This window comes from Melopsittacus undulatus, chromosome 1 (assembly GCF_012275295.1).
Source record: "Melopsittacus undulatus isolate bMelUnd1 chromosome 1, bMelUnd1.mat.Z, whole genome shotgun sequence".
NCBI classification, from domain to species: Eukaryota; Metazoa; Chordata; class Aves; order Psittaciformes; family Psittaculidae; genus Melopsittacus; species Melopsittacus undulatus.
Window position 1 is genome coordinate 119,811,558 of NC_047527.1, and position 22,639 is coordinate 119,834,196.

The following is a 22,639-nucleotide window of genomic DNA, read 5'->3' on the forward strand; positions in this document are numbered from 1 at the left end:
CTTTTCTCTTTACAGTCTTTTTCTTTTACTGGCCATATATACCTGTATACTCATAACTCATTCTTCTTTTTTTCTCTTCTCTTTGTATGGAAAGAAACTACAGAAGGCAGAGGTATGTGATAAAAGTAATGGAATGTATATTAGAAAGCTCTGAAAATAGCTCTACTTCTCTCTTGCTCATTTATATGCTGTAAAGAAATTGAAGTGATGAATTACCATATTTTAAAGAATATTTGCTCGTATGTATGAAATTGGTATTTATTCTATAAGTGTATTGCTTGAAATCCTGATTTCACTGAACTCAGTAACAAAAATAATGTTTACTTCTGAGGTAGACAACCTTATTTAGGAAAACAGGAGAATATTTCCAATAAGAGAGACTGAAAATCTGCTATTAAAGATAAAAGTGTTCTTGGGAGGCTGAGAATTGAATAATTAATATCAACATGATGTTCGGGAGCCTTCTGAGACAAATTCATGCCTGGAGCTTCTTTGCAGTTAAAAATACAATTCAGTTAAATTGCTATGCAACTGAAGAGCCCATTCTTTCCTGCCACCCTGCTTGATTGATTTGTAGCTAAAGCACAGTACTGTCTTCAGCACAGAGCTGGGCTTTCACCATTTTAAGCTTGTGGCCAAAATCCAAACAGTTCCTAGTGACTTGGGTTTGGCTTCTGGAAGACCATCTCCCTTTGATCAGTCACCTGCCTGACCGATGGGTCTTCTGGGAAGAAGTTGGCTCCTTCCTCTCCCAGTGCCCATAAATAAGAGTTTTTCACAAATTCCCCTGTTTTCTGCCTGTATCCCTGCCTCCTGGTCCAAGCTGCTGCTTTGTTTGTTGCTGCTGCTACCCATTGTGCTTGTTCTCCATTCCCCCTGCCTGCGTAGTGCTTTCTCTGCCAGGCTTAAAATACTTGAAGAAAGTGGAAAAGCATTGCCAAGTGCTGGCTGTGTACTGTAAGGTCAGATGGGTGGCAGGAACAGGAAGAAGACAAAGCTATTGAAGTCAAGCCTTACGAAGAGGTTGGTGGGTAGGAAGTGTCACCCGACACAAGGGATGCAGCATTTCAGGGTTTGGTGCTGCTTAGTGGAACATGATGTATCTGTAAATGTAGACTAACATTGCCATCTTGTCACTCTGCTGTCAATGTTTCAGTGTTGGCTGAGGATAGAGCAGCTAAAACCTTGAAATACAGAAGGAGACTGACCCATGCATGTTCGCATTGGAGTCTTAGGGAATCTAACTTTTTCAAATTCCCTCATCTCCAGAAATCAGTGTATGGACAGAGAGCTATGAGGATGCAGTCAGTCTGCAGCTGTGTCTGTCAGCATGGGCAGAGTGGAAAGCAGCATAAGCAAGCTGAGTCTTTTGCAGGTGATGGAGGATATTTCGTAGTTGGTGGAGATATTTAATAATTAAATCTCCATGCAGAAAATGAAGTTCTGTGGGCTGACTTCCAAATACAATAATACTGGATATGTACAAGGAGTGCTCCATAGAAACAGATTTCCAGTAGAGTCTCCAGAGTGTCCTTTTTTTTTTCCTTTTCCTAATAGTTTATGGTTACTCCTTAAAGATGAAAACAAGACATTGAGGTATTTATGAGCATTACATAAGGAATGGTATTTGGTATTGCTAAGCAATGGAAACATGTCAACTGAAAGTAATAAAAAGAGCCAATTAGCAAGAATTCTGCTGGCTGGGATAGTGTGGCTTTAATGGCGCAAGCTACATGGGAGAAGTTATCTCTGATGGTGTAGCGAGAGAACAGTTTGCTGGAGGAAATCTGGGGAGCAGAGCTGCCCACACTGAGTGAACTCTCAACACAGACATGTATCAGCTGAGGAATGGGACAGGAACTGAGACTGAGAGGTGTTAGAGGAGATAGTGTGGAAGAACTGTGTTATGCTAATGATTTATGTGCCTTGTAATTGAATATTTTAAATACTTTAGGAGCATTAGAAATTCAGATATGGAATGAAGAGAGACCGGTTCAGGTCTGTAGTTGGACACAATCTGACTGTGAATCAATCTTCTCATAAATGTGCATCTTAATAGGATAGACAAAAAGGCCTTGGGAAGTGCAAGGCTGAATAGATAATTAAGTTGCTGGTATTATGATACAGACAACTGTCAAAGTAGCTACTTGTACTAAGGAGGATTTTTCAACTTGATGGAAGTGTAACTGGAATATTTGCATGGCAGTTTTTCTGCTGGCTATGAATTCATTATCTGCAAAAAAACATTGCACAGCTTGATTAGGACTTTCGAAAGCATAGATGGTTTTATGCACCATAACCAAGCTTCTGGTACTGGAAAAGGATAAACTACTGTCAGATATGTGGGGAATTATTTTTGTGTGTCTTGGCAGATTGAGTCTACTGAGGTAGCTGAGAACATCCAACACTGGCGTTATTTCCCATGCACAAGAAAACAGTTAATAAATGAGGTTTTTCTCCTCCTGAGTTCTAAACAATTCAATTGGTTGCTATTCTTAAATTCAATAATGATCACAAAAATTAAATGGAAAGGATCCACTTCAGAAGGAAAAAAACATTCACTTTTCCTGAGCTCCTTTTTGATGCAGGCATGTTATTCAGCTCAGGCTGTAGCGCTTGTACTGTACCTGGGGATGCTTTTTGCAATGAGCGCAGTGGGCTATTTGGAATGTCTGAACATGGTTATTTGTCTCAAGAACCACAAACTATTCACTTTGAAAATTGTGATCAGAGCTTATCAGTGAAATGTTCCTTGTTTTCCCTTACCAAAACCACACAATCCACTTTTCTGCACATATCAGAAGCATGTGGGAGTTTTCTCTCCAGATGGTTGAATTATTTATTAATAGGATTATTGTGTGTGGTTAACAGGTTTCCTCAAGGATCACTATCTTTCCTCTTGTTCTTTTGAACTAATGTTTGTGCATGTTTGCGTGTGTGCTGGTGCCTGTCATATTTTCTGACTCTACGATGTTTATTATACTTTAGACAAATACCCCAGGGAGATTATGTAAAAAAGCCTGGAGAGGCCGACTCTTTTTATAGCGACATGCCTCCTGGAGTCAGCACAAACTCTGCATCTAGTTCTAAGAAGAGGTCTGCTTTTCTGTCGCATTTTCAGATTTCTACCTGTTCCATCACCCATTATTCCATTAGTCAGAACATTTCATTGTTTTGCAGCAGGTTTGATTCTTTCTTCTTTCTTTGTGGAATGTTTGAAATGGCATCCTTTGTGCTTTGATTACTGATTTTTCCCAGATGCTGTGAGATATTTACTACAATTAGGCCAGAATAAACAAGTTTTCCATTGCAAACCAATTTTCAGTTTATCAAATTTTTGTCATCTCCCTGCTTGAGATTTGTTTTCCAGTAGACTGTAATAATAATTGCTGGTTCAAAAAAAAAAACTCCACAACTTGCTTATACATGGTCATGTAATCAAAGAAAAGGAACACTGTCTTGCTTCAATAATAGTTATAAACATAAAATGTTCAATATAAATGTAATTTTCTATTTTTATGTGTCAGTGTCATTAAGTCACTGAGTTGAACTGGGTAATACTCTTGCTGTCTCACATTAAAGATGATGGTACTTGCATTTTATTCCACTTACTAGACTAGACCCTACTAAATGATCACCAACTGTTATCTTAGGAGATAATTCTACAAAGACTTTCTGTAGTTTTGTGCTTGCTCTTACAAGTAAACAAGGAGGGCATTAGATTTTGCCCTGGATCAGATTTCACTAATTCTGTCCTAGTTACTTTAAAAAAAGGACAATATTTCAAACTGGAAAAATCATTGAAAAGCATTGAGAGTGGTTTATAATTGCTAAGGTCATTAGGTCACGATGCTCACTATCCCTCTGGAGTTAGAAATTCTTTAATTATGAAAATCTCCAGCTAGCACTTTAAAACAATTTACAGGAAGCACTGTGCCGTGGGAGGGATAGACAATCCTGAACTGCTTCATAAGAAAACTGCAATTTAGTTCTCAGTACCTTACTGAGCAGCCTATAACCATACAGCTGATGAAGCCGTTTTCTTTGTTGTTATTTCAAAGAAAGTAGAGGGAAATGTATGGAAGGGATACACTTGCGGTGACATTTTCTATTTGGGTATAGCAGCTTAATCTAATATGCAGCTTCTGTCTATTATAATATGTTTTTAGGAAAACTATAGCAGTGATTAATTAATGATCTCTAATTTTAAAATTCAGCTTTTTAGATGTGTGAGTGGATATAAATTATTTTTTTTCAGGGAGCAGGTATTAATCTTAAATGATACACTGTGTTGGAGAATCTTCTCTCATCTGGATAAATGTTAAGAAAAGTCTTGGGCAAGCAAGTTTTCATAGCTTTGTGTAAGCAGGTTCGAATACCAGTTAGGAAAAAAAAGTTTCTTTTTCAATGAATGTCATTTAATGTGTTTCTTCTTTCATTCAGTATCTGTGTTTCTTTTCATACTTCATTTCTTTCATGTGTCTCTGTTTATTATTTGTTCAAAAAAGGTAATGGTTTCTAAGGTCTGTCTGTACTAGAGAGTTTTGTTGTTCCCCACCACCAGTTCAGGTATGTTGTGCACTGTCAAGTCTGGAAAAGTCTGACAAATACTCCATTAACATTGTGGTGGAGCTGACGTAGTCTTTCCATGCAACTCTTTGAATGCCCAAAGTGCTACTTCCTGCCTTCCAAGCTGGTTTTGGTTTGCTCTGTGTGCAGACAGGGATGGTATCTCTTGCAAGATGTTAGAGTGACTGGGTCGTTAGCTGCGTGGGTTTCTCCATGCTGGAAGGCACTATGAAGTGTTAGCTGGTATTCAGAGGATGTTCAAGGATTAAGACACAAGCCTTGCTTTTATGAAACCCCAAAACCAGAATATAGCGAGACATTCGAGAACCTGAAAACAGACCCTTAAGAAGAGAAAATGTTTAAAAAAATCTGTCAGTAGGTCGGTTACTTCTCAGACCTTTCATACTGTAATTAAGTTTGAACTGATGAAGCCCTGGGTTTACTTCAGTGTGGTTGTCGTTTAGCCTGGTCTTCTGGAAACTAAAGAGCATCTCTCAGATGCTTGCCCTCCAAGGAAAGCAGAGGCTGAAAAATGCAAGAGTATCCAAACTTAGAAACAACAGAAATAGTTCCTTTAAGCAAAAATTCTTTGTAATAAATAAGACATCTATTGTGACCTGTTTTCTACTTCCTCTTCTTCTCTTCTCTTTTGCAAATAATTGTAAATCTCTGGCAAAGAGCTCAACTGCATCTGTAGTTCAACAGGAGGGAGCATGTTGCAAAATCCCACATGTTGGACATCACCACCACACACACCTTTAGCTTCCAGAGGGAATACAAAAGGAAAACAAAATTTAGGTTTGCACCAAGCATCTAGATATAATGGCTGGTGGTTTGGCTTTAAGTTTAGCATTAGAAATGCATAATGCAGTGACTGGCTGACAAAACATAATAACAATTCAAAATCAGCAAACATGAGTTATCACTCCTCCATTGGAGCTACCAACTGTGGGTGGGAGGATACTCATCACAGATTCTCGGGCCCCTGAGGCTGGTAGCAGTGGGGTGAGGGAAGCAGTCCAGGCTTTCCTACAGCAGCATGGGGAGGGAGTGGGTAGCTTGCAGGCAGGATATTCTTGATGGTGAGATAAAAAGCCTTGAGATGAGCACAGTTGGAAAAGCGTCTTCCAGCTATGAGCTGGGCAGAGCTGCAAACCCAGAGGAAATCTGGTGTGTGCTGGTGTTTGTGCTTTCCACAGCAGATATGCGAGAAGGCAGTGCTGAAGCGTGGCTCTTGAACATGGGCGCACCAGACCGCTGCAGGGACAGCTGTGAAGCGTCACTGCAGCATTTAACCAGAACTCCTGGAGGCTCTGCTAGTGCAGACAGACCTTAGGCTGTGTTGTGTCACCGGCCTCGGGAATGTGACTCTCTGAACCGCTGAGCTAACACTAATGTGAGACACCACCCTTAACAATAACCGCATCTGAGCCCTCCTATTCCAGGTCAAATGGATTATCTCATTCTTGGAGTGAAAGGATCCCAGACACAAAACATATTTCAGACATTTGTGAAAATGGGAGGCCTAGGAGTAATTCTTGGCAAGGTAAGTGTGAACCTCTGTGCTAGCCACAGTGGAAACCAGCCTCTGCACCATTGCTGCTCTGCTGAAAGTTTAGCTGATCTTAGGACAACATCATGCCCCCTTAAAATTGTGCTAATTGTTATTAACCTGAAATGAAGATTTAGCAGCACCCTACACAAGTACTTTTTTTACACAATGCTTTGTGATGTAGAAATGACATTTCTCTCATTCTGCTAGTGTGAGCTAACATGAAAAAGATAAGGAAGTCTACTCACACTCTTACCAGCTTCTGTGATTTTGTCAGGAAGTGTTTAGTAATCTTCTCGAAGTGTAGTGATTTTCTCAGACGAAAGCTGAAATTAATGAGTTTATTGCTCTGCACAGTTGCAGTGAAAAGTAGAGAAAGATCATCTAAGTGTCAGGTTTAGCTGGTCTGAGGTAAATCAAGAGGGACTGACCTGACTTTTAAATGGTTAAAGCTAATGAGGTAATGACTCTTGCTGGGGATGCAAAAAGAATATACAGTTTGGCGTGGGCTGCAGGTGAGTTTCAAGTTGTTTTATTGTCTGTCTTTATCCTTTGATTTCTTTCAGGTAATATAGGAGGAAACAGAAAGAAAGTCAGAGGCAAAAGATTTAGGCCACGGTCTAATTCAACTGAGTAAGTCTGAACTTATAAAAGCAAAGCCAAAAATTACAGTTTTCATATTTGTGTTCTGTAGAAGGAGATTAAGAGTACTGAGAAGTAGACAGCTGCATTATTGCTCTATGGCCCATTCTGTTTGATGATTGATAAATCTGGTAAATGGTTTGGTTAATGTATTTCAACCTCTTTCTATGTATTCTTTAAAAATTAACTATCAATTTTCTTTTTTATGTAGGCTTCCTCCCAGTCGTTCACATAGCAATTCCCAATGATGGTGGCAGCCTGCACCATCACTGCAGGCTTTTGTCTACAGTAAACTGCCATTGCTGAGTGTATCCTGGTTCAATACTGAATTTCTGATAACCTGTTTCCTACTATTGTCTTCACCTTGGGTTGGGCCATTGCAGAGTTAGAGATTTATATCTCTGCGTACCTGCCTGGAGGTTTTAGGAGAGATACCAGTCTGCTTTGACAGTACCCTGAAGTTTATCCTTGTAAGCCTGAAACAGCCAGTCTTGAGTAAGCTCTGCAATAAATGGGTAACAAGAGTCCTTAGAAAGCAACTGATCCCCAGGCCTCTGCAGTATGACTTAGAGTCGCTTTCTTACTGATTTGTTGTTTGTATTTACCAAAGAGCCCATGTGTGCAGTGTTCCCCACAGGGAAGGAGCCTGCCTTATGTACTTTAGCCTGCTGGTTGAGGCTTCTTCTGTGAATGAATAGTGAATGGGTGAAAACATAGCCTCCGGGCTTGTCAAGTGCTGGCCTGCTCTTACAGTACTTATGCCACGTGGGAATGACCCCTTGTTCGACTGCAGTGATGATGACAGTGCACTTTCCCCTTATCACTACTACTAACTGGCACCTCTAAGGGCAAATGGGCTTGATACCAACCCTGCTGGTACTAATAATGCTAACTCCTCTCTGGGCCCTGCTTTCTTCAGTTTGGGGATTTTCAGTTTGTTCTGAAACTTTTCTTCCACCTGTGGTGCACTGTCTTGAGGTGAGTAGGCTCAGAAAGGTTCATAGAAAATACCCTCTGTTACAAGTTGCAGCAATAATAGTTTTATACACATTGCAATTAAAAAATTGCATGGGAAAAATGGCAATATGGAACCAGAAATTTTAGCCCTAGATCCCTTGGAGGAATTTATCTGTCAAGTGCTCCTGTGCTCTTGGTCTTCATGCTGATAAACTCTTACTGAAATGTTATTTTGCTCATTTTCTTCTCTCCTTGCATGAGACAGTTTGATGAAAGAAAAATTAGTCTGACCAAACTACCAAGAGTACAACTGAGATTGCACATTCTTCTTTAAAAACTTGTCCTGTGCTTTCCTTAATTCCCCAGTTTTATTTCTTAAACAAAACTTGTTTAAAAAGAGGTTTAAATTAATGATCTGTTTATTCTGTGATTCAGCAGAGATGTACACTGAGACTAAACCAGTCTGTAAAGCATGAAACCAGATCAGCTCTTTTTAGCCTACAGCACATGTAACTATGTGGGAAGAATACTGGTTTCCATAAAAGCAAAAAAGCCCAGTGGGCATATTATTTCATCTGTGCTGCTCAGCTGGTATTTTATACATTTGCTCTGAGAACGTCAGAGCACTAAACAAGTGGGTAGCAAAGACAATATGAGTTGGGAATCTTTCTCCCTGTTTTTTGGGGTTTTTTTTTCTCTTTTAAAGGTGTTCCTGAATTTCCACCTTAATTCTCTGCTTTCCTTCGTGCTGCTTGTTATGGCCTCTCAGCTCATCAGCAGCGCTGGTGCTAGAGGGAGGCAGCGTGTACTTCCCAAGGGCTGTGCAGTAGACTGTTAGGGATAAAGCACAGTGTGTGTGTTCCTGGGAGAGACCTGTCAGGCAGGAAAATGCTCTGTCTCCTGATGGGGTCTGTCCTGGACTGCACGGCTTGTCTGAGCCTGCTTAGCAAGCCTGTCACCTCTTGGAGAGAGAGCTCCCACTGAGTGATCCATGTACTGTGTCAATTTGGTGGAGAATGGAGAAGATTGCCAAGGGCACAGAGTGGCCCTCATTAGAGGGATAACTGCCTTTGTGAGCAGAGAAAATTGACTGAGAAAGATCCAACTGTGGCCAGCATTTACTCATTTAGGAAAACAAAAAGAATGCTGGCTGCTTTGAGGATTCCTCAGAATACATGGAGGCTTTTTCAAGACAAATTTACCTTCTTACCTTCTCTGTGAAACACAGGAAATATTGAAATCTGCTCTGAAACTGTGGATGGGATTTGGAAAGTCCAACTGTGTTACAGCCCATGGGAGTCCAATGAAGCATACCTGTTGAGATGGAAGAACTCCAACTACATTGTTGGAGACAGCGTAGTTAGCCACTAGAAAATCAGGATCATTTGTGCCATACCTTGTGCTGAATTAATTTTTTTAAGCAGGTGTGCACTAGTACAGTTGCCTACAAAATTATTTGACATATGCATGAGTCTGCAGTAACTGCACACATTATGCACAAGATTTTTTTGTTTATATAGTCAAGCACCAGATAGAGACTCATGCCATTAATCATTTAAGCAAAACTTCTTAAGTACTGAGCGAGGTGTGAGCCCTGCAGCCCTCACAAGCAGCACTGACAGGAGGGGTGCAAGCACGTTGGGCAGATCCTGAAAAATGGACAGCTCATACGCTTGTGCAGCCCCTTGTACCTAAGAGGTACATGAACAAGTCTTCTGCTAATGAAATAGCTCTATGGAGACTGCTAAAGCTCTTTTGGGATGTTTTTAGTTGTTTCTACATATTTTAAGACAAAATTAGTTTTCTTTACTAAAGGCAGATGGTTCACACAGAAGGAATGTCAACAGGCTGAACATTTCTGCAGGTTTTACAGAAGCAGGGTTGATGAAATGGCCTGATAAAACAGGCTTTCTATTAAAATCAATTAGACTTATCCAGGAATGATAGTGAGAGTTTTCTGAATAAGCTGACAGTTTAGTTGGGAACTTGTGTTAAAACAAGTCTCACGGAGCATTCATTTTGCCAAATAGTGGTTCTGACCTTTGTTAATTTGCACTGCTTATCCTATGAGCATTTGTCTTCCTCATTGTAATAACTGATACAAACATCTTTGGCTTAGACTTTCTATTATATATTGTCTTTTTGCAGCAGGGTAACCCATGCATCTGAGCCTGGGCTTTCTCTCGCCCACCAAAACCCGGCCCAAGGCATAAGCCCAGGGGGTTCTGATCACCCCCAAACAGGGAGTCGGGATCACAGGTCAGTCTCACCTGCCCCTGCATTCTGGGCTGTCATTTTATCCTGTGAAAAGTCCCTTCCCTCAGTATACAATAGTTTCACTGTGGCAAAACACTGTGACTGCTTGGAGGTGCTCCTGCTGATGCAGCGCTAGCTAACCTTCCTCCTTGCCAGCCTGAGGAGTATGAGTACTCTTGAGCCCAGGTCTTTTGCCTTGTTGCATGTTGCGCTACAAGCCAAATGGAGCTGTTGGTTTAGCTGTAGGCTTACATGTAAGTACACCTATGTTTTAAAGTGGAATTTCTGATAGAAAATGTGCATTCTGGCCACCACTAATAAATATGTGGCCAGGAAAATCAGCCTGAAAGCTTTCTAATGGTTTCACATAGTGGTCTGCAGTAACTGGACTTTAACATTTCTGTAACAGATGAGTTGGTGAATGACGGTCTGTAATACAGCCTGACCCAGGAAACCCTGCAACATGATTGTGCAACAACTGCATGCTTTGATACCACGTTACACTTTGTTTTCTAATGCAGGAAGCCAGATCGGGAGTGTTTCATGGTTACCAAAAGACTCTTTTAAATATGAAAAAGCAAGTCAAAAGTACTGCTGCGAGTACTAGAAAATGTGTAGTCACACCTACAATTAAAGCTAAAGCAGAAGTTTATTAGTTCCTGGTGATGCTGGCATCAGGCTCTTGCTTCACTTGTGGTTTCATCATTGCTGCGCTACCACTTTTGACATCTTCTTTCCCTAAGAGCCCAGGCTGGAAAGCATAAAGCACTCCTGATTCCTGATAAATAAGCAAGCTGAGGAAGCTACTTAGAAGCACTTGTGGCTGAGGGCGAGTACTTTCTGAGAGCTGTGGCTGTGCTTGGCGCGGGGTGGGGAGGAGAAGTTCCAGAGCAAAAAAGGAGCAAAGAAGTCGAAAAAGTGCTGCCGCTTTTGTTGTCAACGTGGTTTGAAATATGGTAGGGGCTGAACAACATGATCTGGCCCAACTTTTTTTCATCTGAGCAATCCCTTGTGAGGCCTGTGCCCACGTGTGAGGTCATTGGAGTCACTCTCATAAACAAGGGTGGTGAGAACTGGCCCAGAAATACCGAAAATAACTTAAGGAGGAATTGTCTTTCTTTTTTTTCTTGGTTACAATTTGTTTCCTATTTCAGAGTGTGCTAATCTCTATTATATAATTATGATTATCACAAATAATTGTTAAATTGTTGCCATTCTTATACAACAAAAGCAAACTTTAAGTTGGACCAGGGAGACACCTGTTTCTACATTGCCCTTCTTTCTTAACGTGACAGAGGGGGAGAAATTTGCTAATCTTGTTATTGAGGGCTAAGAAGAAACCAGTTACAAAAAAAAAATATTCTTCCCTGTTAGTATTACTGTCAGATAATTAAACACTGTCTTTATTTCATAATTTTCACGTAACTGGGTATGTAGCTCAGACTTTTATCTGAAAAGTGTGGTTTTGGTATCAATCTTGCTTCTGTAAAATATGAGATAACCCTGCAGCCCACCTCCATTAAAGCTTCTTGTGGTCCTATACCAAATTAAATGATCATTGAGAAATGAGAAGGTTATTTGCACTTAAGTGTAAAAATTCCACTGTAGTGTCCAACAGTTAAAGCCTTTTAACACACTGAGGCTAAAATTCATTCCTGTAGAAAGGGCCAAGCCAAAGTTTCTGTTCTCATTCAGCTATGATCGTGCAATTTATTCTAGATGGGTGCAAATGTGTGTATTCAACAAGCAAACCACAGGATTGGAGTCAAAGTGCCCCTTCATCCTTATTCTGAGATCATGAAAGGAGTTAAAATCATGATCTTGGTGCTGGCCCTCTGCATAGGAGTGAATTTTACCCTTAAGACGTTAAATGAATGATATATCCCAAAAAGTTTCCAGATTAACCAAATATATGAGCCTTGTTGTAGGTCAGATTTTCTCATGCAGTTGTACACGTTGCCTAATCCTCACCCATCATCCATACTGATTTATTTGCCATATTCACTTGCATTTTGGGGATGAAGACATCCTTGCTAAGCTTGTGCTGTGTGTTCTCAGATTTTCTATTCTTGTTCTTCTGCTTTCTCTGTTCCTTCCATTGCTTTCTGCAGGTATTTAAACCCATGGTTCAAAAGAGAATATAATGTAGCTAAGTGGGTAGAAGATGTGAATAAAAACACAGAAGGACCATACTTTAGGTATTTTGTAAATTAATTCTATATAATTTTTAAGAGCTGTTCCAGCATATACAAATATCTTGGGACTCCTACCTTGTATAAATCAATACAAGTTACTGTAGGTGTAAAGGGCCCCTCTTCTTTTGCTGCATTTTGATGTCTGTTTTTGGCTTCATGTGCAATTTACAGTTCTTTTTCTGAATGTTTTTATGAAGCCATTGAAAAGGGTGTGTGTAGTGCATGCGTTCCCACCATCATCTAGAGCTTGTAGTAGCTTTCTCATCATTTTATGCCAAGTAGTGTTTTATGGGCATGAGACATATTTATCACTAATAAAGTAGTATTAACTTAAATAGAATGTAATTTACTAAAGCAAGTGGTTTCATAATACACTGACTCTACCCACTGTCTTATATAGTGCATACTAAAATTTAAATTAAAAAAGAACAAAAAGTAGTGGGTATTTTACCCTCAGCCTGCAATGAAATAATTTATATATTGTAATTGGAAAACTAAATGTATGAGAATATACCCTGTGCTCTATTTATTGAACCATCAATGAATCTGTTACAAGTGAGCTTAGGGTTCACCAGAAATGTCACTTGTCTTTGAAAGGGGAAAGTGTGTATTATTTGATACATTCCAAGTTAAAGAGAAGAAACATGATGAGGCTGGCCTTCCTATTAGACATGAAGCAGGAGACTGAGAACATTTTGGTAGATTCCCAAAAGACACAATCCCACAGCTGAGACAGAAGTTTGCATCAGCAGAAAGAATCAGCTAGCATGGGAGAGAATGGGAGACAATTTATGACAAATACTATAAAATCTCCAGTATGCATTTGGGAAAAAAACACATGATGGAGTTGTATCGCAAGTTGCTAATGAAACATTTCTATTCCAATAGTAACACTGGCAGGTATTACATAGGGAGGGAATTTAGCAATTTTTAGGTTTAAAAATATCCCAAAGTCTTAAAATAGCATAAAGATGTCACTTTTTAAACCATTTGTGTTTGTTTTCAAGGACTCTTAGATCACAAAGTAAGTTGCAGAAAGGCTTTCTGGTGAGCAAACAGGACAAGTGAGGTAAATTTAAGCCTTTCAGTCCCTATATCATTCCTGAACAAGGAGTGAAAATTCCTGACATGAGAAGGCAAGGCTTACAGGAAGTTGTGATAGTGCGAGCCAGCATCGAGCAGGTCTCTCTGTTGGTGCTTGGACATTCCGGCAGAGTGATGTGAGTCCAGTAGTGTTACCGTTGCTGGTTTTATCATTGGGATACAGGGTCCAGTTTTGGTGTCTGTAGTTCAACAAGCGTGTTCGAAAACCAGGAATATTTAGGTTTTGAGACACCTTGGAATGGAATGCAGGGCCTCAAGCTGTTCAGTTTAATGGAGCAGCTAAATGCTTACCTGATCATAAAATCCACATAGCTGCATATGGAGTAAAATCTTTGTGGGAAGTCCTTTAGACTAGCAAACCAAGACTGATAATGGCCAGAACTCACTGGAAGGTGAAATTAGGCAATCTCACAGTGGAACTGAGGCGTGTTTTTATTTGCAAACCTTTTCCTAAAAACACCCTCTTGAGCTTTGTTGTCTGGGAAAGGCCATCCATCACCCACCATAACCTAATCCCATAGCTGTCTTTCAGGTTGTTTGTATCAGAAACCCTCTGGTTGCAATAAGCGAAGGCATTGATGAAATATGAAGATACCATTAGTTTAAGATATGTTACTTTAAATGGTTTAGTTAAACAGGTTTAAATTCCTGTGTGGATACTCTTGATTTGGTTTTTGTCTTTTAATATCAGTATATCTTGATTTAGTAACTAGAATAAATTGATGGTGTGTGCCCTGCCTCTGAGGGCTTTCAACTCTTGCACTGAATGAGTCACATTTCTAATTATATTTGAGATAAACGAAGTGGGTTTTTGCATGTAGGTGAAGATTTAGCTGACCCATGTGAATTTTAAGGGCTGTATATTGGCAGAGATGAAACATAAATTAAAACCTTTACACCATAGAAACTTTCTAATTACTGCCTGCAGCAGTAGCTTTAGAAATGAGAAAAAAACAGAATAAATTTAGAAAACTGTATATGCAAACTAATTGAGGTAACCATGGGGAAGTGTTTTGCAGGCACATTTATGGAAGGCAAAGGATCGAATCTTCTCCTGGGTTGAGTTGCCATGGGTTTAAAGGAGGTTGAACTGAACAATTTCTCCACAAAACTCAGTTACCATTTTGGCTAATCTGTCATGGACAGGAAAACATTGTTCCTAAGAATGGTGTGTCTGAACATCATACGGAGTGTTTCTGAAGTGATTCACAAACAAAACAAATCCTGTTTCATACACCCAGGCTGAAGTCAGACTGTAGCTGATACTACATTTTAAGAATCATAGCCAAGGATAAGACATTCACAGCAGATAATTAGCTGAGTAGAATTTTTGTTGCTGATCTCCTTTGATTTCTCTGTTCTTTTCAAGACGTCCTGAAGGTAGCACTGCTGTTTTGCTTGTCTCCCTGTAGTTTCAGGAATAATGTGTTGATGGCTGGTGCTATTGCAGATAGACTTGAAGTAGAATTGGGAAAAATGACAAAAGCACTTCCTACAGTTCCTAGGAACATTGCAGTTTTTTAGCAAATAGAGATATTAGTCATCACAAAGACTTGCGCCATCAACTTAAAAAAGCATCTGTATAAACCCAGCCTTGTCTCTCTGACACCTGGTGTCCTAGTTATTTTTTTTGTCTACAAGTCTAGTGGGTATTTCTACATAATTACTTTTTATTAATGATAGTAATAATAGCTGGTGTCTCTGGCACCAAACGGCTCCCAGCTGTGGGATTCCCTTCTGTAAAAAAAAATGAGATCTGTAAAGAAAAATCTCATTTTCCTGCTCAAAGTCTAGGCTAGATTTTAATTTTACATGCCAGGCCATAGCTGTGTAACCCCAGCAATAAACCCAGGCAGGAAGCCTTGCCCTTATTTCGGCTTTGCTGCAAGGGGCACTGTTCTGCCAGGGTGACACTATTGCTTGTTTTTGTTACTGCCAATTACAGTAGCTGCTGCACGGATTGACCTTATGAAATATGGTTATGGATTACTTGAAATCACTGCTGAATCTCAAAAGGCTCAGAAACCATGACTGTATCAGAAAATAAACTGTCAAAATCCCAAAATGCAGTATTTCCGTAGGCAGTTATAGACAAAGTCTAGAAGGCACCTTCTGAAGCACTGAGCTGCCTACATTTGATTTAATGCAAATATTTACAGAAACTGAGATTCTGTAGGAGTTAAGTATAAAAACAGTTTACCAAGAAAACAGGTTTTTTAGATGGATACCTAGGACACATACCCAGAAGGAAAATGGCAGTCCTATATCAGAAGGGCACTGGCAGCAAGCATGGAAGGCAGGAAACAACAGGCTATTTCCCTCCCGTTTTTAATGTGCCTTGGTCTTCTTGCTGTCTTCTTCCTCTGTTTCTTGTCAGCTGATGATCAGCCAGAGTTGGCTCTGCTGCTCTGCCAGGTCCATTGCCTTCTGTGAGCACCCAGCTGAGTCCAGAGCTGTGACCAGCCATTAGTTCCCAACTCTCTCTGAGACAGCTTTAGACTGTGCTTAAAGAAAAAGTTTATCCTATTACAATCAAAGTGGAATGTTTGCTTTATTAGACAATGGAAATGGTGCTTATTGATGTCAAAAGGATCAGGATTTAATTTCAAGAGTTAAGGAGAAGAATTCAGTAGAGCATGTGAATGCTTACTTCTGGGGCCTTGCTGTGCTGTGCTTGAAGTGGACAGCTCAGGCCACAGCCTTTGCCTCTCCTGCAGACCCCAGGAGCTGAGCCTCCCGTCTGCTGCTGCACTTTCTGAGGAAATCTGCACATCTCTGTTTTTTAAAAGGAGCTGCATTTAAAATGTTAAAATGCTTAGCCACATCTAACTTGCAGATCCCAACTTCCTAATGTAGGATAATTTAAGCTGATGATGTCCTACAAAGAGCTGAACCCACAGCAACAAAGGATAGGTTGGGTTGGTAGTATTTACATTTGGGCTTGAAATGCTTTCATCAGGTTGAATGTTAATTGAATTTCATTAAATTATTTCAGTCTACAAAACAATCAGGCGTAGCTTACAAACAGTTCAGATCTGTCAGGGCCACCTGCCTTTGGTACAGCTAAAATGACACTTGAAGTTGTAAGATGTTCAGTTGTGTGACCAAGTGACACACTGCACACCATCTCTTGTGGGCCTGCACTCTCCCCATTCAGGTGAGGAAAAGACCAAGCAGGCAAGCTCCTGGCTGCAGGACAGTGCATGCAGACCTTCTCCCACTGCCACGCTGTTTTGTTGTGGATCACAGGTCTTCCCTACTCTCCTAGTTTCAACTTCCAGGACAGAAGTTGGACACAAAGTGGCCACTACATCTTGCTTTGTGGTCAGAAATGAGAATCTTGCAGTGCATTGGGGTGCATGGCTTCATTTGGGGTTGGCAGTGAAACCCCTGGATCTGTGTTGTGCCATGTATAAGGCAGAATTAAGTTTGGGTTTCTTTTATAGATTTCAGCTGGAAGCAATATTTGGCATGAAAGCTAATGGATTTGATAGCAGGAGAACTATAACCCCAGTGAAAGCTTAAATGGATCCCACCCGTGACCAAAACTGCAAAGTTTTGCCTCCCTTTAACCCCAGCATTACCTGCAAGTGTCCCTTGAATGCTGTCCTTTTTCCATCCTCTAAATGAGAAAGGGCATGTCTGGCTCTTTCTCATTTAAAGTATATGTAAATCTGGGATACACAGCACATACACATTTGCAGGGAATAACCTGAAAGGTGATCAAAACCACCCCGAACAACTACGCTTACCACAGATGTGTGAGTGTGGTAGTGATCCGTTTTCACAGTCTCACTAGATGGCACCAAAGATGACAAAACCCAGCATGTAACTGTGTAGCAGAAGTAAGTGGCAAGGCCCTGTGAGGGGAGGGCAAGGTGATTTCTGTAAGTGTGCAACTGCATTCTCGAGGTATTTGGCTGTAGCTTTGCATGTGCAGGTGAGCAGCAATGTGTCTCCCGAGTTAGGTGTGCAAACCATAGCTGAGCAGGCAATGCAAAAGGGTGTTGAGAAAAAGGAAATGTAGGCAATTACACTGGAGGTTCTGGGCTTCAAAATCTTTTGAGAAGGCAGTGTGTGCTTGAGTTATGGTACAAAGCTGCCTGGCTAAAGGCTCAGCTAGGGATCCTGGTCAGATGACTTGCTGTGTGGGGAAAATATTCAAGATGCCCCATCCTTGGGGGATATTGCTGCTTCCAGGATCACCTAAGCAGGCTGATGGACAGGTAGATTGGCTATGGCTTTCCTTCTCATCACATCCTTTCTCTTGCGGTGCCTAAAATAACCCCGCATGGGAAGAGCCTGTGGCCTGCAGGAGGCGATGTTGTGCCTGGTTGTGGCGCAAAGGATGGAAGATGTCTTCATTCTTTGCATCACCTCCTGGCTGTCATACGTACATAAGCAGGTTTCTGATAGGGTTTGCCAAGTCAGATCCAACACCCCAGTGTTCCTTGCTTATAATCTCCATGTGCATTGTTCTAAATTTAAACATGAAGATTTTAAATTCTTCTGCAGCTATGGGACAAAATTAATGAATAATTGGATTACTAATAATACGTAAAATCTGCTCCTCTTATCTTGCTCCCTTCCTTTTCCCCTTACTCTTTTCCCCTTCTAGATCTACTAATAGTTTATTAGAGGCCTTTATTGGTCCAAGTGTGAGCAGAGATGAGTGCACTTGTACAGGTAGTGAGCAGCAGGGTACTGCTGAGGATCTTTCCCTGGATTTTTTATTTATTTTAGATAACTTGTTTTCTTGCACGTGCAGTTTGGTGCCCAGGTCTGTGATGCTGGATGTCTGAAAGTCTTTTACACTGCAGTAGCTGTTTGAAATTTTCTTCCTGAAAACATTCGTGTATGTCCCATTCATCTGAATGGGCGATCAAAGTGCATGTGTTCTTCCATGTTTGGGTAATTGTAGCAACCTTAACTTTTTAAGTGCTGTTTAACTTAGGGATATCCTATGATATGAGGCGTTAGAGCATAATGAGCTAGGTTAGAGAGCTCTCACCATATGATTTTCATTGACACCTTGTTGCTCATGGCTGCCTTTAATCATTGTTTGTATGGGAGACAAGACTGTGCTGTTTTAGGGAGTTAGACACAACAAAGCGATATACTAGTCCAAAATAAAAGAATAATTATTTAAAGGTGAATAATTTCACTTATTACTAGAGATACAAAACATTAAATCCTAATGCCAGGGAAGTGGGACTGTGTGCCAAGAGTGGCTCCTGTGGCTCCTTGGTATCAGTGATGTTATGGAGTTTAACCATGCCAAGTGCAAGGTCCTACACCTGGGTTGGAGCAATCCCAGGCACAGCTACAGGTTGAGCAGAGAAGAGATTCAGAGCAGCCCTGTGGAGGACTTGGGGGTGTTGGTTGATGAGAAAATGAACATGAGCCAGCTGCAGTGTGCGCTTGCAGCCCATAAAGCCAACCGTATCCTGGGCTGCATCAAGAAGAGTGTGACCAGCAGGTCAAAGGAGGTGATCCTGCCCCTCTACTCTGCTCTTGTGAGACCTCACTTGGAGTATTGTGTGCAGTTCTGGTGTCCTCAACATAGGGACATGGAACTGTTAGAACAAGTCCATAGGAGGGCCACGAGGATGATCCGGGGACTGGAGCACCTCCTGTATGAAGACAGACTGAGAAAGTTGGGGCTGTTCAGCCTGGAGAAGAGAAGGCTGCGTGAAGACCTCATAGCAGCCTTCCAGTATCTGAAGGGGGCCTACAGGGATGCTGGGGACGGACTCTTCATTAGGGACTGTAGTGATAGGACAAGGGGTAGTGGATTTAAATTTAAACAGGGGAAGTTTAGATTGCATATAAGGAAGGAATTCTTTACTGTGAGGGTGGTGAGGTACTGGAATGGGTTGGCCAGGGAGGTTGTGAATTCTCCATCCCTGGCGGTGTTCAAGGCGAGGTTGGATGAAGCCTTGGGTGATATGGTTTAATGTGAGGTGTCCCTGCCCATGGCAGGGGGGTTGGAACTAGATGATCTTCAGGTCCTTTCCAACCCTAGCTATTCTACAATTCTATGATTCTGTGTTGGCAATGGTGCTCATCACTGGCATCTAAAGCTTCACAACATGCAGCCCTTGCTGCATTTGAGGGGCTTGGAAGACATGTCTGTAGAAATTGAAGGAAACCTTCCATCTTCAGGGATGTGTTAAGGTCAGAGGGTAGTAGGTAGCAGTTCTCAGCGAGGGTCTGGAGGATGTGCCTGCCCCAGTGGGAGGCCTCCTTAGAAAAATGCCCTCAGTCTACAAAACAGAACAAGAAGGCCAGGGTAGCTCAGTTTTATTACTTTGAGCCTTTTTTTTCCCTTTTATTTTGCCCAGGTTTAGAGCCTGATAGGAGCCTCTCAAGTGGGAAAAGTGCAGAATCTCAAAACAGAAGCATAAGAGTTTTTCTTTATCTAGACAGTAAATAAATAAATAATAAATAAAATTTCAGTCAATAATGTGCTTCTGCCTTATTGACATGAAAAGAATGCCTTTCATGTGATACAAACATTTACTTGCTCCTGCTTACTCTACTCACCTTGTACAGAAATGCTGATTGCCATTGACTAATCAGTCCATTTTTGTATATTCTCATCAGACTCTTTCTTTGGCTGGAACAATATGCACTGTATGATGCTTGCATGTACAATAATCTGTTATTAGCACTTTGTATATGCCTTTGTTACTTCACAACTAACAGTTTGGCCTCTGAGTGCATGCATTTGTGTAAATGTGTTATTAAGTAAAATATTTATTTCTATCGGTATAGGAGATGTGTAAGATATGCATAAAGCCACTAATAATTGCCATTTACTCACTGGCAAAAGACATTGTTCAGAGTCTATTTATACAATTACGGTTTCTATTTAGGCTTCATAGTGCCATGTCTATCTTTTAGTTCTGTATTTATTCAATTGCAGATTTGGTTTGTTAATTTTATAATGATTAATTACAGTACCATATCAAACATTTTAAGAAATAGGTTTTGTTATGCAATACAACTCTAATACAAAGTAGGAAATTTTATTTTTTCTTCCAGTGTTCCTGTAAGCTATAGATACCATTATTCGTATTATGAAATCATTAGACTACTGATCAAACAAAACACTTTATCCCCCCCAATATTGACCTAAGTAATAAGCTATACACTTGGTTCTGAACCAAGCTTCAGAGTAATGGCAGTTGCTGTTGTAGTGATAGGACCTGAAGACATCACATTTATTTTGTGTGTTTCAACATCTCAGGACACTGTCTCCTGCAAAGTCTCCATCTTCGTCCACTGGATCTATCGCTTCCAGCAGAAAATACCCTTACCCAATGCCACCTCTTCCTGATGAGGAGAAAAAAGCCAACAGGCAAAGTGCCAGGGTATGTGTCCCTCTTCTCTGTGTTTCATCAGTGACTTAATTTACTGGTAGTTTTTCATAAGGGAAGTGTGGCAGATCAGCATCTTTGACTGTCAGTGAGAGCAGGAGTGGCATTTCCTTCTTACCCGTTAACTCGAGGGGCTGCTGAAGACTGAGCCTCTGGCAGTGATTAGGGCAGCCTCAGTGGCTGTACTTACAGATACCTGTTCAGGCTGCTGATAAATGTGCCCTGAAGCCCAGATTTCACTAGTTTTCTTATTTCAAGCAGAGTGTGCCTGGGGCAGCCCTGGAGCAGGTGGTGCTTCTGGCTCTTCTCCCTTACCCCTCCTGGGGAGGGGCTGATGCTGCCAGCAACTCTCATTCAATCTGGGGGATAGCTGCTTTCCAGCTTTATTGAAAGGTGTCAAAGTTCCAGTTAAGGGGGATGTGGAGGGCTTGCATCAGTCCTTTGCAGACTTGGAGAGGCTTTGCTGCTTTTTGACCTGAGCCCACTACAGCTGCCCAGGGTGAGCAGGAACCACTGGAACACGCGATGGATAGTGATGCTCCACACAGAGAGATTTCCAGCTGCTGCTGAAAGGCAGCACTAGCTGTTGCTTCCTTTGTGCCAATTCAGATACAGCAGGTATTTGAATAAGCAACTCCCCCATCTCTCCGTCCCTAAAATTTACTTTAGGACCTTTACTTGTGATAGCTTTAGTTCATATTGATGCAGACAAGATTCGCATCACTGCTCTGTCCTTTTTGTAAAGAAAAATAGAGTCTGCTGAGGGAATCTGCAACTTGCTGCCCCCATTCCTGTTTGGGACACTCTCTGAGAGTGGGAGATTCTCTCTACACTAATATTAGTTAGCATAATTGTAGAGTAAAAGCTGTCATCAAATTGGATGCTACAACAATTCCTTCAAACTCTGCACTCCAGCTGTGGACATTTACTGTGCTGGCTGCAAATCATGCTGAAATACTGAAATGACTTTGTGGTCTGAGCAGATACCCACCAGAGGCTGGGAACATAGCCCTGGAGACCCAAGTGATGTACATGCAGTTCCCCAAACAAGCTTCTCACAGTGTTTGAGTAACAGCCTGGTTTGTCTTGGTGTTTAGTGTGTGTTTGTATTCCTTTTCCCCCTCTGCAGCTATGGGAGACGTCCATTTAGCTGCACTGTACTCCTGGGGTGACATCAGAACTGTTTACTTCGAATTTTATAGGAACTCAGCATCACTGAGTCATCGCACATTCATCTGCTCTTCAGTCAATTCGAAAGCTCAACAGAGATGCCCGTGATCACAGTGAGAACCTCCTCTCATCTGGAAGGGAAAAAAAGACACTTTTTAATTTTTATTTCTTTCTTTTTTGTTGACTGGTATTTTATGGATTTGATGAACAACCAAAATCAGAACAATTAACATGGGATAATAGCCTGGATGTGACAAGGCTATTCTGCAGGATGACAGATCCACTTACCTAGAATGCCAACTGCAGCCTGCGTGCCAGCCCCGCCTAATCTCTGGTTTATTGCAGTCCCAAGTCAGATCACAGTGGGGCCAGGAACGCCCTCCCTTGGAAGGCCCAGCTGATGTAAACTTGTACGCCGTATGCATGAACCTTGTGTTCTTTACTTTCCACATGTAAGGGATAAACAACATACTGTTGTAGAAATTAGCATGCAGGAATAAGAAATATAGGATTTTTTTTTTTGTGACAGGATTTCAAGCTTTGAAAGGCAAATATTTGATGCAAACGTCAAACAAACAAGGATTATATCTGGGTTTTTTTTACTTTACATGTTTATAATCCCCATATACAGATTGTATATATGTAAACATTTGATAATGTGGAAAATAGCTGTTATATACATAAGTGTATTTTGCCAAATGCCTAAAGAAACAGTCATGACTAACATCATCACACTTCAGATTTTCTAGTATTACAAGCAGACATCTTTGGAAATACAGAAAGTACAGAACTGTAAACCTGTGTCTCTCAGA

General features: G+C 41.0%; 1 protein-coding gene across 1 annotated transcript in view; it reads left to right on the forward strand.

The window, feature by feature from the left end:
• Positions 1–21,837, forward strand: part of ADAM22 (ADAM metallopeptidase domain 22) — a 128,381-nt gene extending 106,544 nt beyond the window's left edge. Inside the window, exons 26-33 of the mRNA XM_034063206.1 lie at positions 95–112; positions 2,989–3,096; positions 6,015–6,115; positions 6,688–6,754; positions 9,869–9,979; positions 12,088–12,174; positions 20,528–20,651; positions 21,787–21,837. Coding sequence (XP_033919097.1) covers positions 95–112; positions 2,989–3,096; positions 6,015–6,115; positions 6,688–6,754; positions 9,869–9,979; positions 12,088–12,174; positions 20,528–20,651; positions 21,787–21,807 — 637 coding nt within the window. The 3' untranslated portion in view covers positions 21,808–21,837. The remainder of the gene's footprint in view (positions 1–94; positions 113–2,988; positions 3,097–6,014; positions 6,116–6,687; positions 6,755–9,868; positions 9,980–12,087; positions 12,175–20,527; positions 20,652–21,786) is intronic.
• The last annotated feature ends 802 nt before the right edge of the window (positions 21,838–22,639 follow it).